Below are 22,987 nucleotides of genomic sequence, written 5' to 3'. Positions count from 1 at the left end.
CCAGATATTGTGAGTCAAACAATTATTCCTAGAATGCAAAAACTGCACAGAGGAAGAGTAGAGTTGTGTCTTCTGGAAAGGCAGGGATGAATCCAGGCCCACCAACCCCATCCTCTCTCCTTCCCTTCCTCACCTAAAATAGAGCAACTTCACAAAGGGTTTCCCTACCACCTCCTCTTACAGAGCTGTAGTCTCAACCCTGGCTGCACAGGACACTCAGCCAGGGAGTTTTTTAAAGGTACCAATGTCACGAGGTACCCTAGACTCATTACATCAGAACTCTATGAAGGGGGCTAGGAATTGCTATTTTTTACAAAGCCCAGGTGATATTACATGGGCTGCCCCACCTGAGAAGCACCTCGGTAGTTACAGAGCTAGAAAGCTACCACTCTGGTTGAAATCAACATGATACAATTTTAACTTATTGAAATGACTAGCACTTTTCTTATTAGAGAAAATAGTGAGAAAAATAGATGAGAAGATTTCACAAATGAACACAACTCGATGGGAAAAAAAAAAAGGACATTCCAAACGATCAATCCCAAAAGTAAGATTTCTCACATTTAGTGGATTTATTTAAATATAGTACAAGTACCAATTTAGCCAAAGACCTTAATATTTAGAATTTTTAGAAATTCTACCTATGTTCAGCTGTGGTTCATGGAGGAAGAGATGAAAGCAGGGAAAAGAAAAGAGACCGAAAATGGATTTTGAAATTTGAAGGCAAATAATTTCACAGCTTATGCTTTAGTACTGGGTCAAACTATTTAAATTTTATCAAATATTTAAGGCACAATAATTTAGAAACGATATACTTCAAAAAGTCATGACCATCTGTCAAAAATAGTCAATGTAAAGGGAAGAACAGCACGTGAAATTAAGCCCACAACTCATTCCCCCGTTCAAAATTTACATCAACTCATTACTATTGAAATATGATAGACATTTATTTTTTATCAAACAGAAAAGGAAGAGTCTTGACCTTTCCTACCTAGAACACTCTTCTCTCACCACAGAAACAATTATGAGTGCTTTTACAAAGTTGGAATAAAAAGGGAGAAAAATGGGCAACTTCTGAATGACCCACTTTTAGGAAGATATGAATTTGCCATCCTGCTAACATGTTCTAGGTTTTTGGTGAAGTGTTAATCATACTTTTGAAAAAAACAAACAAAAAATGGTTTAAAGTGAAAGCTTTACATTCAATGCACTTGCTTCTTTCCCGTACATTTTAAAGGGTCTTTCTTAGACATTACCTAAACAATGCAGAACTAAGGAGAAGCCTCTGTGTTGCTTGTAAATGTGCAGTTAGATTGTATTTGTGAGCATTTGATGTTCTTCTTTAATAACCTCAAGTAAAAGGCTGAATGCATTCAACAACAGTAGCTGAAAAAAGTGCAATGAGTCATATTACAGGAAAATGGAGAAAAGGATACAGGCCTCTCCACTGAACACAATCCTATATTGTAGGCAATCTGTGATAACACCCTTTTCATTTCAGTTCAGTCCCATAAAATTACCACTAACATTACAACTCATGCAGAACACAGATAAATGTAAAAATGTCACAGAATTCTTCCAGATGGGACTTTTAGTTCCACTAGATCACCATCTACTTTTTTACTTGTCTAATATTTCATTACAACCTTCCATAAGTTAATTTTCTTTCCACTGACCATGTAAATCACAAATCAATTTTCATTTAAAATGCCTGACTACAGATTGCTCCTGAAAGCTCACAGCATACGCTTCAGTGAACTCTCCAACATCCTTAATGTACATTAGAAAAATGTTTTGTTTTTTTTTTAAAAAACCCTTTTTTTAAAAGGAATTAATTCTACATTAAAACCTGGCATGAGACCTGAAGCATTCTATTTTCCCCCTAAAATGCGGATGTGTTTTTATGGCATGAAATCACATGTGATCAAACATTTGTTATGACAAAATTAACGAATATGGCAACATTTTATACCTGCATAAAGTGCAACACTTTTGCTGAAGAATACACACACATTCACATACATCTATTATATACACAACATGTGGCTATATCATCCAGTGTTTAAGAGAAAATTATAGATCAAATTTTAGATAAAGTCTCTTTTATACTGGATAATTCTATGAATGTCGTGGATGTGAAATTTTTCCCTTCATGGGAACATGCTTTGAAATCCATGTTTCCCTTTGGTGGGGGTGAAGAAATTCAACCCCAGTACATAGATAATTCTTCAGAAATATTCAGACAGAAAAGGGAACATGCTTTCAAATCCAGGTTTCCCTTTGGTAGGGGATGAAGAAATTCAATCCCAGTACATTGAGAATTTTTCAGAAATATTCAGACAGAAAAGGTAATCTTGTGCTTTTGTTATGAGAATTCAACATAGCCTGATTAAAACAACTTTAAGTTAGGGGAAAGTTGGGCAGTTATGAATCAAAAAAAAAAAATTATAAAACATCCCTCTTTTCAAGTTTTAGCTCCTTAATTAAACGTTTATTATTTTACACTCGAACCCAGGAGGCAGAGGTTGCAGTGAGCCAAGATGGCACCACTGCACTCCAGCCTGGGCGCCAGAGTGAGACCCTGTCTCAAAAAGAAGAAAGTTTATTATTTTAATGATATTTGGAATTGAAAAGATGTTTATGTTTGATAACATTCCTGATTTCTCCCAAGAGTCTTTGAAGTTCAAAGTGGTTTGAGGTTTTTGTTTTTTAATTCATTCATAAATGATATTTCTATGTGAACACAATATTGAAATATTTCAGGTGAGAAGTGGTTGGAGTTCTCCTTCTTAAAATACAGCTCGCAGCTGACTGCAGATCAGTAAATCACATGGTCATATGATATTCTGGAACATTCAGGAGGCAAGCACTGACATGGAATACTGTCTCAGGTTTCACAGAGAAAATTTCACTTATAGACTCAGTCACGTTTGCTTAGAATTTTGGAAAAGCTGTGCTGGGAAATAGGAATGCCCTTTTTCTGTGCCCACTGTGTGAATGAATGTGCTGTCAATCATTACAGACATTCACAAGGCTGATCAACTGCTGTGGGGTATTTTTTTCTTCTTTTAGAAGCAGTGATTATTTTTGCTTTTTTTTTTTTTTTTTGGTATTTCATAATATTATCACCCTTGTGATCAATAAATAAATTTTCAAGTTTGCTAATTGGCGTAAAGTAAAGCAGCCATTGATGGCTCTAAGATATGTGTTGGGGCAGTCTACGTGGACCCACTGAACTTTCAGTAGCATTCCACTCCAACTGCCTCATCCTCATTTCCAAAGACTTGGAGAATTTAGCTAAAAAGACATAACTGCCCAAGACATAACCTGGGCAGAAATGCTGGAGCAGTTTGGGGTTTCAATAGCTATATTTCCTCTTTTTTTTTTGTTTTAAGTGAAGAAACGCAACAGCATTAATGATGTGAAGTGCAAATATTCTCAGAGCCAGGCTTTCGCAGTTGGAAAAGTACTATCTAGGAAACACATAACTTTCTGGCTGGAAGTTGGCCAAAAAATTAATGCTATTTTATGACCCACTCATTAATCTCCTGAAAAATTGTGCAGTATCATTTTATGAGCACCAATGACTTTATGATTTTGAGGGGCTTTTGTACACTGAGTCTTTTATTTCGAGGTGACCTGGCTATCTTATCCTGCATTCTACTTGTGGCTACGGTATAAGACAGACTGTACAGATGACATAAATGTCAAAAGCTTGCTGGTGAAGTGTTGCTCTACTAACTGCGTATCACACTTGACTTAAACAAAATCATCTATTGCATGTGAAAACTCTAAACACAAAATACAACAAAAATGTCTAATAAATATATAGGATTGGATAGAAGTGCTCAAGTAGAGAACCAACTTAATTTTGTTACTATAACTTGAAGGCTTTAATTAAAAAAATTTAGGCTAGAGTAAAATAAGAGCTAGAATAGAGAATTTACTAGAAAAGTAAATATTATACTTCAAACTGAGGAGACCGTAGCTCCCACTAGGCTGAAGCATGAATATGGCAGAGACATTCTTGACATTCAAAGCAGAAAATAAGGCAATACTCTGGCATGGAAGAAATTCTTGTGATTCAGGAAGGGATTTAGATAGCTCTCAAAGGTAAGGAAGATTTCAAGGTTGGGGAAAAATGCTACAAAGAAAAACAGGATGATTGTTTAGGTCCTCTGTTGAATTCCAACAGTCAGGATTTTGCTGAGCAAGTCACAACTTGAAAATCTTTAAGGAAAATTTTCCTCCAATCTCTAGGTATTTTATTTTTTGTCCAGTGTAGCCTTTAATTGTATTGCAGTTCAACAGAAAAAGAGGATTTGTGTTGCAAAAATTTCTTTCATGGTAAAAAGAAATGTTCTTTCACGTGAGTCTCCACCTGCATATATAACACAGTTGTATATACATAAAGTGTAAATCCAACTGCAATTATATAAATACCATAATGACGATATTTACAATTTGAAGAGCACAAAGCAGAAATAACGCAACTTCTGAAGCATGCATTCTCCTTAGGTTATTTTAATATTTGATATTATACTTGAATGTGATTAAGCCATATTAGGAGAAGTCAGTAAGTAATTGTTCTCTCAAAAATGATCCTTCAACCATAATGAGATATCACTTCACATCCAACAGGATAGCTACTATAAAACAAAACAAAACAAAACAAGAAGCCTCCAAAACAAACAAACAAACAAAAAAAATCTCAGAAAATTGTAAATGTTGTTAAGGATGTGGAGAAACTGGCATCTTTGTGCACTGTTGGTAGGAATGTAAAATGGCACAGCTGCTATGGAAAACAGTATGGCAACACGTCAAATGATTAGATGTAGAATTACCGTATGATCTAGCGTTCCTCTTCTGGGTATATACCCCAAACAATTGAAAGCTGAAACAAATAGATATTTGTCCACCCATGTTTGTAGCAGCATCATCCACAATAGTCAAATACTGGAAACAACCCAAGTGTCCATCCACAGATGAGTAGCTATACATACAATGGAAAGTCTTTAAAAAGAACACAATTCTGACATATGCTACAACATGAATGAACCTTGAAAACATTATGCTAAGCGAAACAAGCCAGTTACAACAGGACAAATACTATATGATTCCACTTCTATGAAGTATCCAGAGTGGTCAAATTAAGAGACAGAAAGTAGGATGGCAGTTGTCAGGGACTAGGGGAGGGGGACGGGGAGCTGTGTTTTAATGGGTACAGAGTTTCAGCTGGATAGGATGCAAAAGTTCTAGAGAGATGGATGGTGATGATGATTGCACAGAAATGTGAATGTACTTGGTGCTACAGAACTGTACACTTAAAAATGGTTAAGACGATAAATTTTATGTTAGGTATATTTTACTCCAATTTTGCCATGGAAAGTCTCTTCCTTTTGTCGACCTCTCTAACTAGGCCAGACTGAAAAATGGATCCTTAGCAGATAGATAACTCCTCAAGTTTTCAAGCATTCAATTGAATTTGGCAGTTCATTTTTTTTCCTGGAACTTTCAGAAATTTGCAAATACCCTTTCTGGAATTATTAGAAGCTTTTAGCAAGAAAGCAACAGGCCCCTTGCTAATATGTCTGATGTTGTGGTCTAGCATTCCTCTGAAACATTCTTTAGTGATAGACAGTATTGCCTATGGTTTTTTTTTTAAACAAACCAAATTCTGTGTGGATGCCTAAGCTTTTATTCAGCTAACTTTTGGTGGTGAATACAAGTAACTTAACAGATTGCAAATGAGTTAAGACATTTTTTTTAATCCCAGAAAAAAAAGATAGCTTATCTTATTTGTTAATTTATTAAGGATATGGAAGTATAATTCCTAAGGAGCATTTTAAAACATTTTAATGTCTTTTATTTTGAAATATTTAAACCATAAACTACAGTGAATAACATACAGAAGGCCTGTGTACTCATCACACTGTTCTCACAAATTCTAACATTTTATCCTTCTTGCTTCATATTGTGTTTTTAAAAAATATTACAAATACAGTTAAAGCACATAATTTCTCTATATTTCATAGTAAAAAGTGTACTAATTTTTTAAAAGAAAAGATAATTTTTGGGCTAGCTGCGGTGGCTCACACTTGTAATCCCAGCACTTTGGCAGGCCGAGGTGAGTGGGATCACTTGAGGTCAGGAGTTGCAGACTAGCCTGGCCAACATGGTAAAACCCCAGTCTCTACTAAAAATACAAAAATTAGTCAGGTGTGGTGGCACACACCTGTAATCCTAACTACTGGGAAGGCTGAGGCAGGAGAATCGCTTGAACCTGGGAAGTGGAGGTTGCAGTGAGCTGAGATCGTGTCACTGCACTCCAGTCTGGATGACAGAGCGAGACACTGTCTTGAAAAAAAAAAAAATAGAGATAATTTTAGATTCTGATGAATGGAAATTGCTCATAAAACTGCATCCTTTTTCTCTCTGTATAGATAAAAATCCCAAGTAGTTCCTACACTATAGCAGAGAACCTAGAAAATGAGTTCTCTCTAATTTATGTTACCAAAGTGGATCCTTTGTGATTTCCTGCCTGAAGGTCCACAACTTACATGTACACTGTTATTTTTACTTTTAATGAACATAGCTTTTAACCAGTAACATATGTATATGCAGATCCTCCAGGCCTGTGTTGCCCAAGAGAAACATAATGTAAGCTGCAAATGTGAGCCACCCATGTAATTTAAAATTTTCTGGTGTCCATATTTTAAAAAATTTTTTAAAGCTGAAATTAATTTTAATAAGATATTGTATTTAAATTAATATATCCAAAATACAATTTCAACACATTATTAATATATAAACATTCATGAGATACTTTGCATTTGTGTGAATTTTACTCTTACGGCATATCTCAGTTTCAACTATCCACATTTTAAATGCCTGATAGCCATGTGTGGCTCATGGTTACCATAGTGGATTTTGCAGCTCTAAATAATGAAAGTAGCCATCATTCATTGTGCACTTACTAAGTGTCAGGCACCACACTAGGTGTGTTCCATACAGTATCACATTTAACTTTTAAAACAACCCTAAAAAACAGACAAGGAGAGCAAATCTCAGAAATCAGAGTGCCGTCTAGGCTACATAGCCAGCAAGCAGAAGGGCTGGAACTAAATCTGGTCAGTGTGATTCACAGGCCACTCTATTAATTACCATGATCCATGTTTGCCTGAGTGCAGAGTCCTTGTCCTAATTAATCCTCTCCTGACCACGTAGCTTCTGTATTAACTAAACATCTCAGATCTTATTCTTACCAGGGGTAAGAATTTCAGTTGCATAAATGCCTTATCTGGTCCCAGAGATGGTGCCAAGTACACCCCTCTTTTTTCCTGCATCTCTTGTCAAGGGGCTGGAAAATGCTTTGACTAAGAATCACTTCACAATGAGAGAAAATGTACTAGGGCATCAAGTTGCAAAAGAAAGGGAGAGACTGATGTAATTTAGCTTGGTATGCTACTGCCACCTTAGATTCTTTTGTCTATATCCATTGTTCAGCTATTTGACAAACTCCTATTTCTATTCTCTCCATAAAAGTCTCCCTAGTTGGGGAAGTGGCACACCTTTCATGGTTTCATAATAAACTGGAAGTGAGTAACAGAACCAAATCAAAGGAAATAAAACTCCAGTAGCGGCTGCTGCTGGGGTTGCCTTCTGAATGTGGCTTATACAATATTTCATCTGTGCTGACACCTTTCACTCTCAATTATTTGGCTGCTGACAAAACAAATCAATCAAATTATAGCACTGTGTCTTCATGTTACCATTCTATTGCAAGTTAGCAGCATTAACTTTGAAATATATGGAAGTATAAATTTTATCTCTATTATTTATTTAATGCAACTTTCTCCCATGTGAGTTATTTTCCAAACACAGCAAACTCAAATTATCTTATGTCAAATGTTGAATATATATATATATATATAATATATATAGATATTCTGCTAAGAATTTCTAAAATAATGCCACACAAGGGAACTGAGATGCATAAAAATGTGTTAATGGACCTGTATATTTGTGCTAATCCTAATCCAGTGACAAATGACAAACATACTATGTTCTTTTTTATTTTTTTAGTTTTGGCTATAAACTTGGTAAGCACAGTTGGGAGGAGATAACACTAAACTGAAGTAAAAGGCGAACGTGGAGCAAAGTATTTTTGAGAGATTACGTTTACTTACAATATTAATAAAATATAATTTTCAAGGTAAATTGTGCCAGAAAATTAAAACTGTGTTACTTAAACCACAGTTTTTTACAAGCACAAATATCCTTCCCTATAGCACCAGATCTAAACATAACGGTGCCGTTTCCACTGCCCTACATGAGGATAGCAGGCATGACCCAAAGGTTCTTTAAACAGAAGAAAGGCAGGGAAAAAAGGACTCAAACATTTTCATTTTGAGATTTTTAAGGCTACAACTACTTTTTTTAAATAGTAGATTTAAATCAATGGAGTTACTTTTCAGCAAAAGAGCAAACACTGTTGAAACTTTCATGTAGACGCTCTTAAAATAGCTTCTTTATACATGGAAACCTGGCAAATCCTTAGAAGATTAAAAAGCAAACTGACATACTTTTTTTGGGCTCCTTCTTGTTGCATTCCGGCTAAATAAGGGGTAAGCAACAATCAAAAACACCCACATTAATGTGCAGATTATGTCCATGAAAAAGAGTTCAAACACAAGAGATATCTACAGGAGCCCCACATAACCTGGTGCACAACGATTAGACAAGTTGAGAATGCTTCCTTAGCCTCCATTGTGCCTGTCCCTTCCTCTTCCAGGGCTTGAAGAGTGGTGCTCCTTCCCTAACCTCTTCTCCCCAAGAAATCTCTTCTCTTCCTAGCTTTAGTCATGGTTTCTATGTCAGGATCTCCAGTACAAATCTTTTTCTGAATTCTAGATCCAGGTATTACTAACTGGCTACTGGTATCTCCATTTCAGTATTCTACAGGAAATTTGAACAAATCATGGTCAGCTTAAACTAGGGATCTCCTCTCTCTTTCCTCTTATTCCTCTACATTTAACCTATTACCAAGTCTTATCAAACCCGCCTTGTTAATGCATCCTAAATCAGTCCCCTGCTCTCCATCATTGCTACCAGGACCTCTTCTCCCTGGATTCCTGCAACAGCCTCCTAACTTGACTGGAGTGCCTACTATAGTGCCTGGCAAATAGCAGATGCTTGGTAAGTATTTGTGAAATCTATCAACCAATCTTTGGGCACAATTCATAGAAGGAAATGAGGTTTAGCTTTTCCCCAGAGGAAGTTGAGAGAGAATAGCTGTGACCTCTCACTAGGAATCTGCCCTGCAAGAATTACATACATAAGAGTAGATATGGTTTTCTTGGAGAGCATTAGTTCTCCATTCTCTAAACAGTGAGCCAAGAAGAATTGGGAACCGTCTCCCATTTTCTTATTTTCAATAACCCCCCACTCTCTGTCCCCACACTTCCCTCGGATAGAGAAATTCTCTGTATTTTGGTTCCAGAAGAGAAGTGAGCAAGTAAACCCGCTTCCCTTCCATCCATGGTAGTGGAGTGAGATTGTGAATTTCAAACACAGTCTTTTCCTTTTTTAGGCATCAGTGACATTCTAGTGGCAGCCATCTTGGAAAAGAGCTACTCACTTTTGCCAACTCTGATAGCTGGCCTGGAATCTAATCCAGTTTGCACATCCTAGTGTAGAATCATTGCTTGATGCCATCAGAAGCCCTGATTTACAGTCTTATTATGTGCAAACTGGGGATCACATTACTTTCCTGCCTTTTGCTTTGAAAATAAATGCTTTGGCTTTGCTTTGACATTTATGTGGCAGCTGGAAACCATTATCCTTTGACAATGCTTTATTCCATTGACAGTATCTCTTAAATACGCAGTATACTAGTCATACTCCTCATTCATGTGCTTCCAGTTTAATCCATGCCCCAGTGCCTCAGTGACACCTGCTTCAAGGATAATGTACTACAGAACAGGCTCTCCAGGTATTTTAAATAAAAAGTCTAAAGCCTCAGAGATACAGAGGTTTGAAAAACTGCCAAAGTAAGACACATTGCAACTACTTTTCATAACTTCTTTATGGTGGATTTGGTATTATTGTATGGCGTGTCTTGTGGAGCTCTTCTGAATAACACTGTGAATATGAATTTATGCACTAGGTATTTTTAATATTGAGCTTTGTGACAGCAAGCCACGTATCATTGCGTACTAAGAACCAAAGTCCTTTCTTCTCATTTCTGTGGCAGGTACTGCATGGCCCTTTTCTGTGAGTGGTAATGGATCTCTGCTTTCACGTTCACGATGCCAGCGGGGATGCAACTTTCTGAGTGTGGTCATCACTAGAATAGCACAAAATTAAATCACAAGAAAAAGTGGTGCATCTGGCTACCTACTTGTCTTCCTCAAGAATGGTACCAGAAGGTTTAGCACATATTTCCATTCCCACCCACCACCTCCCTGCCAGCAATTTCTCCTTAGATCAACAAAATCAAGCACATTTAAAGACAATTGTATTAATATTAAATACTGTTCATACATAATGTATGCATGGAATTGCTTTGTGGTTGTATTGTTTTTAATCTGAGAATTAATGCACTTTGCGTTGAGAGTTGCTTTTTTAAAGAAGGTGGTTAGAAGGTTAAGACAGCAGACCCATAAACCTAACCTTGGCAATGCTAGTAATTATGTTGTGGATATGGCCTTCCACCTTAACGAATAGAAAGTATTCTGATTTTAAAATAAAACTTGTTAATATAAGAATTTTTCATTGTCTGGAATCTACCAGCAACACTTTGTGATATACAGTATTATCTTTTATCATTTCCTCCCTCTCTCTCTGTGTGTGTGTGTGGGTGGGGAGGGGGCTTCCTTTAAACAATTGGGATCACATTACAGGCATTTGAAATCTTGATTATTTTAGTGTTAGCTTCTGTATCTGAGAAACTGAGCAAACAACATCGTTTAATGGGGAACTTGAGTCTCCCATTTCCATAAAGATTTTCCTAGTTTCAATTTCATTAGAAGTTTTGTATTTAAACTTTGTTTTAAAAAATGTTGGTATTTTGTGAAGCCCTATAGCATTCACTTATGTTTTCTCTTTTTGGGGAAAAACTGAAACATATTTTGCATACCATAAAATTCCCCTTTTGAACAAATTTGACAAACACGAACAGTGAACCATCACCACGATCTAGATAGAGAACAGTTGCATCAGCTCCAAATTCCCTTGTACTCCTTTAAATTCACCTCCCCCCAATTCAGCAACCACTGATCTGCTTATCATCCCTCTACTTTTGTCTTGTCCTGAATGTTACATTAATAAATTCATTGCTTCATATGCCCTAATTTGCTATTTTAAACAGTCCCCAATTGGCCCATATATTTGTTACCCATTTTTACGTTTATCATTTGAATCCTATGGTTAGAAATTGTTAATGTGTGTGTTCTGAAAAACCACATGGATGGACCATGTGATCTAATGGGTTCACCTAATAGAATTCTAGAACCTCAGGGTTGGAAAGAATCACCTAAGTCAAATACTTCTGCAGCATATCGTTAATGCAATGGCTGTCGGACACAGCGCCTTGTCATATAGTTTCCAATTTTGTGCTCCTCCTCTGTCCTCTTAGGGTTATTTATTTTCCTCCTCCACACCACTAGCAGCTGGCTTGATCAGGTGACTTGTCTGGCCAACAGCACGTGAGTGGAAGTGATATGAGCAGCTCTTGAGCTGAAGCTTTAAGAGCCACTGTAGTTCTGGCATTCCCTGCTCCCTTTGTAATGAAAAAAAAAAAAAAAAAAAACATATCCCAGACAGGGGCCGCTTCCTCTGCCTGGATCCTAGAAGGCGGAGGATGTACAGCAGAGTCACTGCACACCTATGACCCATATGTAATATGATATCAACAAAGAAACACACCTTCCTGTTGGAGATTTTGAGATTTTGTGTGTAGCACTTAGGACTTCTCCCTGGGACACTTTCTTCAGATACTGGACAGCTTAATCCCTCTCGTACATTGGGTCTCTGTGCAGTGTAGAGACGACGACTTATGACCTTGCATAAAATGCATCATATCCTCATCCCTGCCACACTTCCCCACCTCCATCTGCCTCACTCCCCCACTGGCATACATGTGCATTAAGGAACTCTTTGTTTACTGCTATGTCCTAAGTCCAGATCACGACCTCTAATGCTTTGAAAGTTCAGTAAGTATTCATTGAACAAATGAATAAACATTGTCTTAATAGAAAAACAAAAATAAATAGGTTGGTTTCTGTCAAACTGGTGTGGTCCTTTACTGTCAGATAATTAAAACTATATAACTTGATACATAGTTTTGATTTGTCTTCTAGTTCCAAAACTTACTCTAGGTTTTTTTCTTTTTCTATTAAAAAGATTTTGCTCTGTCTCGCTTCTTGTTTTTATTTTTTTATTTATTTTTGAGATGGAGTCCCACTCTGTTGCCCAGGCTGGAGTGCAGTGGCACGATCTCAGCTCACTGCAACTTCTGCCTCCCAGGTACAAGCGACTCTCATGACTCAGCCTCCTGAATAGCTGGGACTACAGGTGTCCACCATGATGTCCAGCTAAATTTTGTATTTTTAGTACAGACAGTGTTTTGCCATGTTGGCTAGGCTGGTCTTGAACTCATGACCTCAGGTAATTGGCCCGCCTCGGCCTCCCAAAGTGCTGGGATTACAGGCATGAGCCACTACTCTCGACCTCTTTCTTGTTTCTTACATTACAAGCTGATTCAAATTCTTGGGATTACCCAGGCATAAATAAGTAAATGCAAACATATATCCATGAAAAATTATAGCATAACTGCATTGTTTTTAAGTATGTTCATCTCTAACATTTCAGGCTCTATGATGGCCACACTCACACACATCAAGGCATACAAAATCCTCAGTGTTGCCTTCTTTCCGCTTGTATAGTCTGATTTCTTGCCACCTTGGATTCCCAATTTTCATTGAACAGACAGAGCTATTGATAGAACCTGTAGACTCTGGTCTCCTTGTGCCTTCTTCTCTACATATGAATGCTCTCTTTACTTCTCTTTACTGGACTCTTACTTAGTCTTTAAAATTCACTCATTCACACTTGAGCACCTTTTACAAGTAAGCCAGTCACTTTCTTTGTTCTTGGGCCACTTTATTGAACCAAATAAAGATGCCTGTCACAGGGCTTCCATTCTAGGGGCAGACCCAGACATAAATGATGCATATTAGCAATACATTATACACAGAGATTCTCCTCTACAGCAGCAGGCCCAAGCATCACAACGCTGCTGACCCTGCCCTCAATGGCTACAGGAGGCATCACCCAAAATGCTCAAGGCGGCCAAATAAAGAAAAACACTTAAACATTCTTGAGATTTTGTAAAAGGTCCTAAGTGTTAGGGAAAAAGAAAATGCAGAAAGCAAGTAAGGGAGACAGGAGTGCTGGGGCAGGGGAGGAGGAGGAAGGAAGGTTTGATGCTTTCTGGGTGGGAATAGAGTGCTTCAGGCAGAGAGAACAGCCTGTGCAAAAGGCCCTAGGCTAGGAGTACGTGCAAAGGACACCAAGGAGGCCAGAGTGCCCTCACATCAAAGTTGATTTAATTGAAAGAGAGGTGTGTAGGGAACAAAAGCAAAATAAATTAGATTCAAGATGTCCATCTTGGTAAAAACTTTGGCACAGGGAACTGACCGGAAGCAGAAAGATCAGAAGCATTCCCTTTTCTGAGAGACTGCATTTTCAAAGGAGCTACACATCCCTATCTGTTGGAAACATCAAGCAGCCTGTTAGACCTCCAGCTTCCATAAGCTATACATGGACCGAGAAACTCCCCGAAGAAAGATATATTCCTCAACTTCCTCATCAGATTGGCCAAGGAAGATAACAGACAGGAAAGAATCTCCCAGGGGTGTGGCCAAGGTCCAAGGAGAACAGTGGCCAAAGCTGCTTCCCTAGAGACACACAATCAAGGAACCTCCATGATGTCTGCCCACTGGGACGTTGGAATGGTCATAGATAAACAAAATGTGGCATATTTTTATGATGAAACACTGCTTGGAAATTAACAGAAAGGAACTACAGGTTTACACAACAACATGGACGAATCTCAAAAACATTATGCCGAACAAGAAAAGGCAGACACGAAAGAACACATATAACATGAATCCATTTATGTGAAGTTCTAGAACAGAAAAAAACAGATTACCTGGTTGGATGGAGGGGACGGACTGCAAAGGGACACAGAGGAATCTTTTAGAGATAATTAAATGTTTTCTGTATTGATGGAGCCTGCATGGGTGGATGCAATTATCAAAACTCATTGAACTAAGCAAGTAAGGTCCATGCATTTTCTTGTATGTAAAGGATACCTCAGTGAAAACAACAACACAAACAAAAGGGAATACAATGTAACTTGCACATGAAATCCCTAATCCCCAAACTATTCCCACATACTTCAGCATCCACAGGCTTTAATATGGGGAGTCAGAGAAAACCAGGGCAGGTTTCCTGCCAGAGCAAAGGGAAGAAAAACCATCCTTGGCCTTGATTTCTCAATGGCCTTGAACCTAATTGCTTTTCCATGTTCAGGTTTAGCAGCACTCTTTAATGTATTTTTGGTCATTAATTTAAATGCTATGCTTGACTTAACTGGAATGTTCACACTTTGACATAAATCTCCTATGTAGCACATTTATATTCTCCATTTATGTTGCCTACAGTGATTAGTAGGTCATTCTGGTCTGTGCTGTCAGAACAAGTCACTAACCTGAACCATCTGTCCTAGAAGTAGACTCAGCTCTACCATCCCATTAACCCCTTTGCTGCCTGTTGTCACTCACGTCGAGGCTGTATATATCTTCATTTCTTGCCTATGTTTCAAAAAAGCAAAAGATCCGACACATTTGCATGAGCTCCATAAAGGGGATTTTATTTTGCTACATCAACTAACAACCTCTGTTTTTACCCTAGGACTGTACATCTTTAGTGCAGCTATCTGTGTTCCAAAGTAATAAGTAAAAGGGAAGACACTGACTTTTCAAGGAGCTTATGGAGTATGTGACAGAGCAAGCTTAGTTGTCTTCTTTCTTTGGAGTTTATGGCCATTATTCGTCTTATTTCACAGGTGTGAGCTTGCTTACAGTCATCAGAGGCCAAAGCCCAATAAACATGGGATGAAGGACACAGGGATGGAGAGACCCAGTGGAGCTGATGGTGGATGGTACTTGCAAGGGGAAAGGGGCACTCAAGGCAAGGTAGGAGAGGGCACAGAACTCAGCTATTTCACGTAGGGACACAGGGCTTTGAGGAGGAGGTCATTTCTAGGTCTTATCTAAATGCTCCGAGTAGAGCATTTCTGGGTTTGAATCCCACCCAGAGCTTCCAAGGACATCGTTCAAAATAGTCAGAACCTAAACCTCACCATTGGCATCTCCTGAGCTCAGAATTTGTCTCAGTCCTTGCTCACGGGAGGCCCTGCTGGCTTTTACTGTTCCCAACAGAAAGGCCAATGTCCGGCCTGCCTTACCTGCCACCCCTTCTGCTGATGAGGGAGGCTCAGCATGTTTCTTAAGCTTGCTTGTTCATGTTCCATACCACATGATTCTGGCTTCCCACTTCCCACCCATGTCATAGCCGAGAACACAGAAATGAACATCTCAATCTGCAGGCAGTCAATCTCCAGTCTGGCCAGTGACACGAGATAGCTTAAATTAAAAGGCTCAGCCTCACGGTAATTTCTCTCTTGGATAGTCAGAATTTTAGATAGACATGGAGATAAGGATAAAGATAAAGATGATGGAGATAGAGAAAAATGGAGAGTTCCTGACAGGTACATGAATTGGAAAGATGCCTAACCTTAGAGGAGACAAAATGGAACACGAGTGAACTGGAATTATGGTTCAGCCAAAAGCCAACCAGTGCAGTAGAGAAACGTCCTGGAGGGAGCAGGAGAAGACAGGGAGATGGGTCATTATTCATTCTGGGGGTGGGGATTAGATGCATGCCTCCTGCAGAGGAGAGGATGATATAGCCTGCAGCCTCGTGGGTTTGCTGGATGCTCTAATGCCCAAATTTCATTCCAGGTTCCAATGAGACTGAGTTACAGGGCTGTTCCTAGGATCCTGCAAGATGTCTAACTCCTTACAACTGTGTGTCTTCTTACAATAAGACCTCATCACTGAAGAGAGAACAAGGAATCTCTTTCTTGCTGGGAAGGATCTGAGAGAAAGAGAAAACAATCCCCAGACCACACATCTAGGTTTTCTGCTGAGTTATAAGGTCTTTTTATCAGCAAAGCAAAACTTTCATTGTATAAAATCTTAGAGCAAGGACTTCAAGAGGGCTTCCATTATGTAGGAGAACTTCCCTTGGTCTTGAGGATATGAAAATCCTAACAGAAGCAGAAATGTTCCCACACATTATTCCTTTCAGTCATTCTCATCTGGAGGTCTGCGGTGGTGAGTGAAAACAGGAGCATTAATGAGGACATTCACTGCCTCACGTGGGTCCTCCATTATCATAAGAGTCTCTGATTCTGGCTGCTGGTGATATTGGGGGATGCGATGGACTGGATGTGGGTTCCCCCCACCCCACCAAGTTCATATGTTGAATCCTTACCCCCAAGGTGATGGTATCAGCAGGTGGGGCAGATCAGCAGATTAGGTCATAAGGGTGGAACCCTCATGATGAAATTAGTGCCTTTATAAAAGGGACCCTGAGAGCTCCCTCATCCCTTCTGCGGTGGGAGGACACAGTAAAAAGACAGGTAGACATCTATGAACCAGGAAGTGGGCCCTCACCAGAACCGAATCTGCCTTGATCCTGGACTTCCCAGGCTGCAGCACTGTGAGGAATACAATCTGTTGTTTATAAACCACCCTGCCTATGGTTTTCATGTTTATAGCACCCCAAACAGATGAAAGCAGGGAGTTGCCTAATAAACTTTGAATAATCTCCCTAAGATCAGCTTTTCTTAAACTTTAATGTGCATGGGGATTATCTGGGGATCTTTTAAAAATGCAGATTCTGTTCAGAGGATCTCAGCTATCTCAGGTAGAGCCTGAGATCCTGTATTTCCAGCAAGCTCCCAGGAGATATTGATGCCGCTGGTCTGGGGACCATGTTTTGAGAGGAGATAGTGATATGACCCCTGCTGTCAGAGTCGAGAAGAGCTGCTCTCAGTGTAACAGCATGTCATGAGTGCTCATTAAAATACATGTGTAAATCACGGCCTCCGAGGCTCTGAGAGCTATTCCGTGTGACTTGATAGGGGATGTAAATGAACAAGCTCTCAATCACTTCAGTAAAAAGGAAAATATTTGAAATCTTATCCCTGAATTCCAAACCATTAAGGGACTGATGTCGGCAACTTTTTTTTTTCCTTTCATCCTAGCAAATTTGTGACTATTGAGCTAGAATAACAGACAGGCTGGAGGGCTGGGTAGGAAGGTTGGAGATAATTCCAGTTGGCCGAACTGTTTCATGAATAAAAGCTTAACACTTCACAATGAGGAAAAGGGAACTATTCATGACCAAGCATGTTACATGGTAACAGGCTCTGCTTCAGACTAGGTGTGCAGACTAGGTGTGCAACCTCCCCCTCACAATCACCCACCAAACCTGTTTTATAAAATCACTGGAGAAGCGGGGTGTTTATTATAGATGAGAAGACTTAAGAGTCATTTTTAAAGACTCTGAAAAGCCTTGGCCTGAGGTTACTGTATTTATTGTATAGGAAAGATGGGGGAAAGGAAACAGCCTTCTCCCCTAGCTGTTGACTATATGAATGCGTGTAAGGATTCCTTCTAAGGTATTGATAGTCCATTTACAAGACTCTCACCCTTAACCTTTGAGAGAGGATGAGATTTGAGGTTATCTTGAAGACTGGCTCAGTCTCAGAGTCCCCGCAGACGACCTTTCAGTCTGTCAGTCATTCACCATCATCCCAAGAGTCCCACTACTTCTGCAACATAACCTGGGAAGCTCCATAAGCCATTGATTCTGCCTAGGGATTGTCGAGGGCTGTGCAGTAGGTCACTTAAAGGTGGGAAAATCAGCTTTGGGATGGCTGCTGGTGGACTGATTGCAAGGCAACTGCTGGCTTTGCCCTTTAGGTGGTGGACATTCATCTTGGGCACTTTTGAGGCATGAGACTTCCCTGATTACCATCCTTATTGCCCTTGAACTTATTGTTAGGATGACCACCTCTTTCTGGGTTGCCTGAGACTTATATGAAAGGAATAGAAAATCCCAAGGAAATTGGAAGGTAGAACTTTCCTGGATCCTGACAGCGATTTAGGACTTGGGATTCATTCACAAAGATATTAAAGCAGAAGGCATTGGGGAAGGAGTTTGATGTTAAGCCTAATTAGAAAGCTTTTCCTATAACGAGCTGATTTGCAACTGGGAGGTGTTTTATTCTAATAACCTCATCACCTTCCCTCCAACATCAGTCAAATTTCGAAGAGGAAGACAAAGGGGGAAATGTTCACTTGTGCTTGTGTAGCAGACAAGAGCTTGGGCATCAACTCCAACCCACTTCTGAAGATGATGCTGAGAGGGAAACTGTCAGAAGCATCCAGGGATAAGAAAAGCAAGTGCTTTTGTTTCCTCTACTTCATCAGGCCACAAAGCTTGGGATTCCTTTTCTGAAACCAGAGGTGCCCCAAAGAACCAAACTCCTAACTATAAGCTAATACTGAACTTTGATACTTACAATAAACAAAAACAAAAGGGAAAATCTTGGTGGAAGAAGTCCACGTTGGACTAATTATTAATTTTGAACCCTTAGAAAAACAGGTACTAATATCTTAAGAATACCAAACCATGATCAAGAAATAACAAGTTTACTTTTTTTTTTCAACTCTGATTTTTGGCATCCATCTTAACCAAGCAGGATTAATTCGTGGCCTAGGAGCTCTTCAGGCTTATGTTTATTTATAATATTCAATATTCCCATAAGTGCAAATGTTCCAAATGGAAGGCTGCATTTTGATAATGCCCATTTCTTCATTAAGATTTCATCATCCACCTACATTAAAGAGCCTCTCCCTACACTTTGTTGCTTCGGCTTTCACCTTGTGTATTCCTGCTTTATTTGCTTAATCTTGAGATCTGGCTTCCCAGGCACTCTCAAATTTGAAACAAGCAAAGTTTGTGCATTAGCGTATCCTGGGCATGCATGATTTATGAATGGCAGGTTTCTTGGCACAATTTAATGGTACAAGAGAGACTTTGTTTTAAACATTAAAATGGAAGTCAAGAAGTGGCAACAATGGGTGGGGTAGCAGAACACAGAGCATGGAAAGAAGTTTGGGTCAAGAGTTAACCAGTTCTTACTTGGTCTGTTTCTTAGTCTTGTGAACTGATTCTTCAATAAATTATAAGAAGCCCTGACATTTGACCAACTAAAAAAGTATTTTAAACTACCGTTCTGATAACTTACCCAGACAAGCTCTCGTTCTGCAAAAAATTTAATTGTTAATGTTTACATATATGAAGAAATCAAACATCTTTGACTAGTCCAAAATAAATTCATTTTCTCTTTAGCAGGCATCCTACTTATATTCAGGTCATTTTCCACCAAAATAATTCTTCTTCTGACAGAATCTTTTGTAAATCAATCTATCAGTCAATGCTACCAAATCTTTTAAAGAAAAGTCGAAATCTTCATAATATCAAGACAACTACCCTTCCTGAGTAAAATTAGAGTCTGACTTGTTATATGCCCCTGTAATATAAAGGCTCAACATACAAGTCTATTTTTCGCATTGCAAAATACGAGCTCAAGTAACACAATTTTTGTTTAACAGCTATAACTAAAACATCCTTTATAGAGCAAAATAATCATTAATAAATTATTCCAAATAATATCTTATATTTGAGATGTTCCAATCACTTCAAACACAAACAAGCAAACTCTAACTTTTCTTTACCCATGGCTAAATTGAAGAATTGGTGAGATGATAACTCAGGTCTTCAAATAACAACACAGGAATTTTACTTTAAAGTTTTTGATACATCATGCAATGATTGACTCATAAATGCTTCCTGGAGACTGAAAAGTTTTGATACCAATGGTAGGAAATGAGGATTGATAAAACCAGTGGCTTGTGCAAGCTCAGGATTCACACACAATTGAAAATTTTGCTTCCTACAGAAGCCTTCCATATTGTTTAGGGCAGAAGCAACTCCGAACCACATTCACCATTCTAGGCACATTTTTTTGTCTGCTTCAGAGAATACTGGCCAATTGGTAGAGCCTTACGTGGCACATGGACACTATGGATTACCTTGTAGATTTTGCAATGGCAGAGTCATAATGCCTCCGGCTGCAGCTGCTGCCACCAGCCCTTGGATGTTGGTGAGATTCGCTGTTGGCAGTGTAAGAACCAGTCCTTGCTGGCCTCCTAGCTGTCCTGCCATGTTGAAGGGGATGAGGATTGGCTGGTTGAGGGCTGGGGGGCCTCCCGGCATCACGCCGGCCACAGCAGAAGCTAACTGCTGTGCCGTCAGAAGTGGCTGCAAGGAAACAGATAAAGCTAGCTCACTTACCTGTGGAACCAAGGCATGGGTTTTAAAAACATCATCCTTCCATTTAAGCAGGGTCAGAAAGAAGTACCAAAAATATGCTGTATTCCATTTAAAAAAATGATTGGTAGAAAAAAATTTCAAAGTTGCATTTCATTGATATCTTTGGAAAATTTCATTTGGTTTGGACTTCTTCTGAGGAACTCAAATACCTTTACAAGTAATAACTTATGTTTACATGCTGTTCTTCCAATGAATTTCCATTTGATCCTGTCTTCATGTATTTGAAGCTCTCAGCTAATTTATTCTCTGTTGTTCCAGAAAGAACTTACTGGGATCAGTGGGATTTTTTGATTCAAAAAGAGCAACAAAATACTACTTTTGACTTTTAAATCAACAAAAATAATGTAGAAAATTTACTCAATGCTGGAAAGTCTGTATTGACACCACTATGCAGATCTATGGCTGGGGGATATGTATACTAGCATAATCCTTTTGGAAAGCAATTTAGAAATAGATTATCAAGAGCTGCAAAAATATTTATCCCCCTTTAACTCAGAATATATTCCTAGGATATAGCTTGAAGATATTATTCAAAAGGAAATAAGATAACTGCATAAAAACCTGTATTATGTTTCAAAATACATAAATATTGAAAACAGTTTATTACAGTACTAAACCAGATAAAATATTGCACAGTCATTAAAATGGATCATTATGACACCTCTTTAGAAAAGTAGAAAATGTTTGTAATATAAGAATACAATAGAAAATAAGCTGGATAACTATTAAGTAAACTTGAATGATTATTGTTAAAATGGTAGAATTATGTATGTACAATGACAAGATCTAAAACAGAATATAAGACATAAAAGTATTTGATGTGGATAAAACTTAAAATCTTTGAAAATAATTCTTTTGTTACTACTCTAACATCCTTTGCCCAATTAAAATGATATTATACAAACACATGTTTATGTGCACTATGGATGGAACAGCCTTTCTCTGGTAGGGAAATGCAACTGCTGGGCATGTTTTGAGGGCTCTTCACCAGGATGACATGGGAGGGATTCCTGCCCTGGTCAAGCCAGATGACCCCAAGAGTCATTTGATTTTAAAGTCCTTGATTCAGGACTTTCATTGCAGCCTTGTGGGAGCCGTGTGGAACATAATAATCCCATATCTGTTGTTCTTCTACAAGAACCAACGCAAAACTCTTATGTGAGGGATAGGTAATTAAATACAGGCATACTACCAAGCCCAATGTGTATAGCCAGACACTATTCGAATGCTGTAGTTATTCTACCAATGAGATACAGAGAGGCTAGTAACTTGTGCAAGTCCCATGTCTAGTTGAGAGGGGGTTCAAGTTCAAGCCCAGGAAGGCTGCTCCAGTGCCCGTGTTTTACCCCTTTCTTGTATCCCCTCCAATACAAAGAACAGATTTAGAGAAGTGGGGCTGCTTTATCTGAAGAATGAGGGGAGGTGTGGAGAGGGCTAAGTTCACACTATGGCCATTCCCTGCAGTGTTTCTTTCAGGACCCTTTGGGGGAAGACTCTGCAGAACCCTAGGATTCTGCACAGCTGAGTTTAGAACTGCTGCTTTAGACCCCACAGGCCTTGTTCCTAGTGTATTTGTGCACTTTGCTAAATTCACACCAAGTAACTGTGCTTCCCTTTTTAAAAAAATAGTTATTCTAATGAGCAAAATAAATATACTTCGGGAATGAATACAAAATTACATGCTGGCCCTCAGATTCCAGGTGTTACATCACTGCCAATAGTGATATTATGGTAAGAGGGAAGGCAAATGAGTAGCTCTCAGACCATACATGGGTCATAGATTTGGGGGGTTTGGCCTGCAGCATTTTAAAAATTGGATTTGTGGGCTCAAGGCAGGGCATGCACTCTCCAGTTTGTCACAGGGCCACCACTCCTCACTGACCTGGGCCTGTAGGGCTGCCTACCCAACCTGAAGGCATTAGCGTGTGTTACCCCCAGTATGTTCACAGGCAGGTGTGCAGGCATGCATACACGCAGACACACATTATTACATGAACAACACATGATGTTACAAGCATAAAATTATAAAGAGTATGACACCAAAAATCCTGTTCCTGAGAGTCCCAGGAAAACTCTCTAGGCTTCCATAAGCCAGCATACATTTGCCCAGGCTTTCTGTCCAGAGGCACGGAGCGATCTGTGCTCCGAGATGGACTATGGGATCTGAGGCCACAGGGAGTCTTGGTGGCTAGTGGAATAAGAATGTCAAGACCAACCCTCACTCTAAACTTGCATGAGCCCTCAGTGTGCTGAAAGTCATTAACTTCCAGGAGCAACAATGACAACAAAAGGGAAAGGCCCAAGTCTCAGCTTCTCTTTCCATAAAAGCAGGATGAACTCTGAACGCTTCACACTAAATGATAGAGGTAAAAAGGAAAAAAAAAGC

General features: G+C 39.0%; 1 protein-coding gene across 3 annotated transcripts in view; it reads right to left on the bottom strand.

The window, feature by feature from the left end:
• POU6F2 (POU class 6 homeobox 2) overlaps positions 1-22,987 on the bottom strand; it is a 496,629-nt gene that overhangs the window by 245,172 nt on the left and 228,470 nt on the right. For all 3 annotated transcript variants that reach the window (XM_023226357.2, XM_023226358.2, XM_031936007.1), the window contains one exon: positions 20,301-20,529. In XM_023226357.2, coding sequence (XP_023082125.1) covers positions 20,301-20,529 — 229 coding nt within the window. The remainder of the gene's footprint in view (positions 1-20,300; positions 20,530-22,987) is intronic.

The sequence above is a fragment of the Piliocolobus tephrosceles genome, chromosome 8 (assembly GCF_002776525.5).
Source record: "Piliocolobus tephrosceles isolate RC106 chromosome 8, ASM277652v3, whole genome shotgun sequence".
Taxonomy (NCBI): domain Eukaryota; kingdom Metazoa; phylum Chordata; class Mammalia; order Primates; family Cercopithecidae; genus Piliocolobus; species Piliocolobus tephrosceles.
Note: the sequence above shows the minus strand (reverse complement) of the source record. Positions and strands in the feature narration are given on the sequence as shown.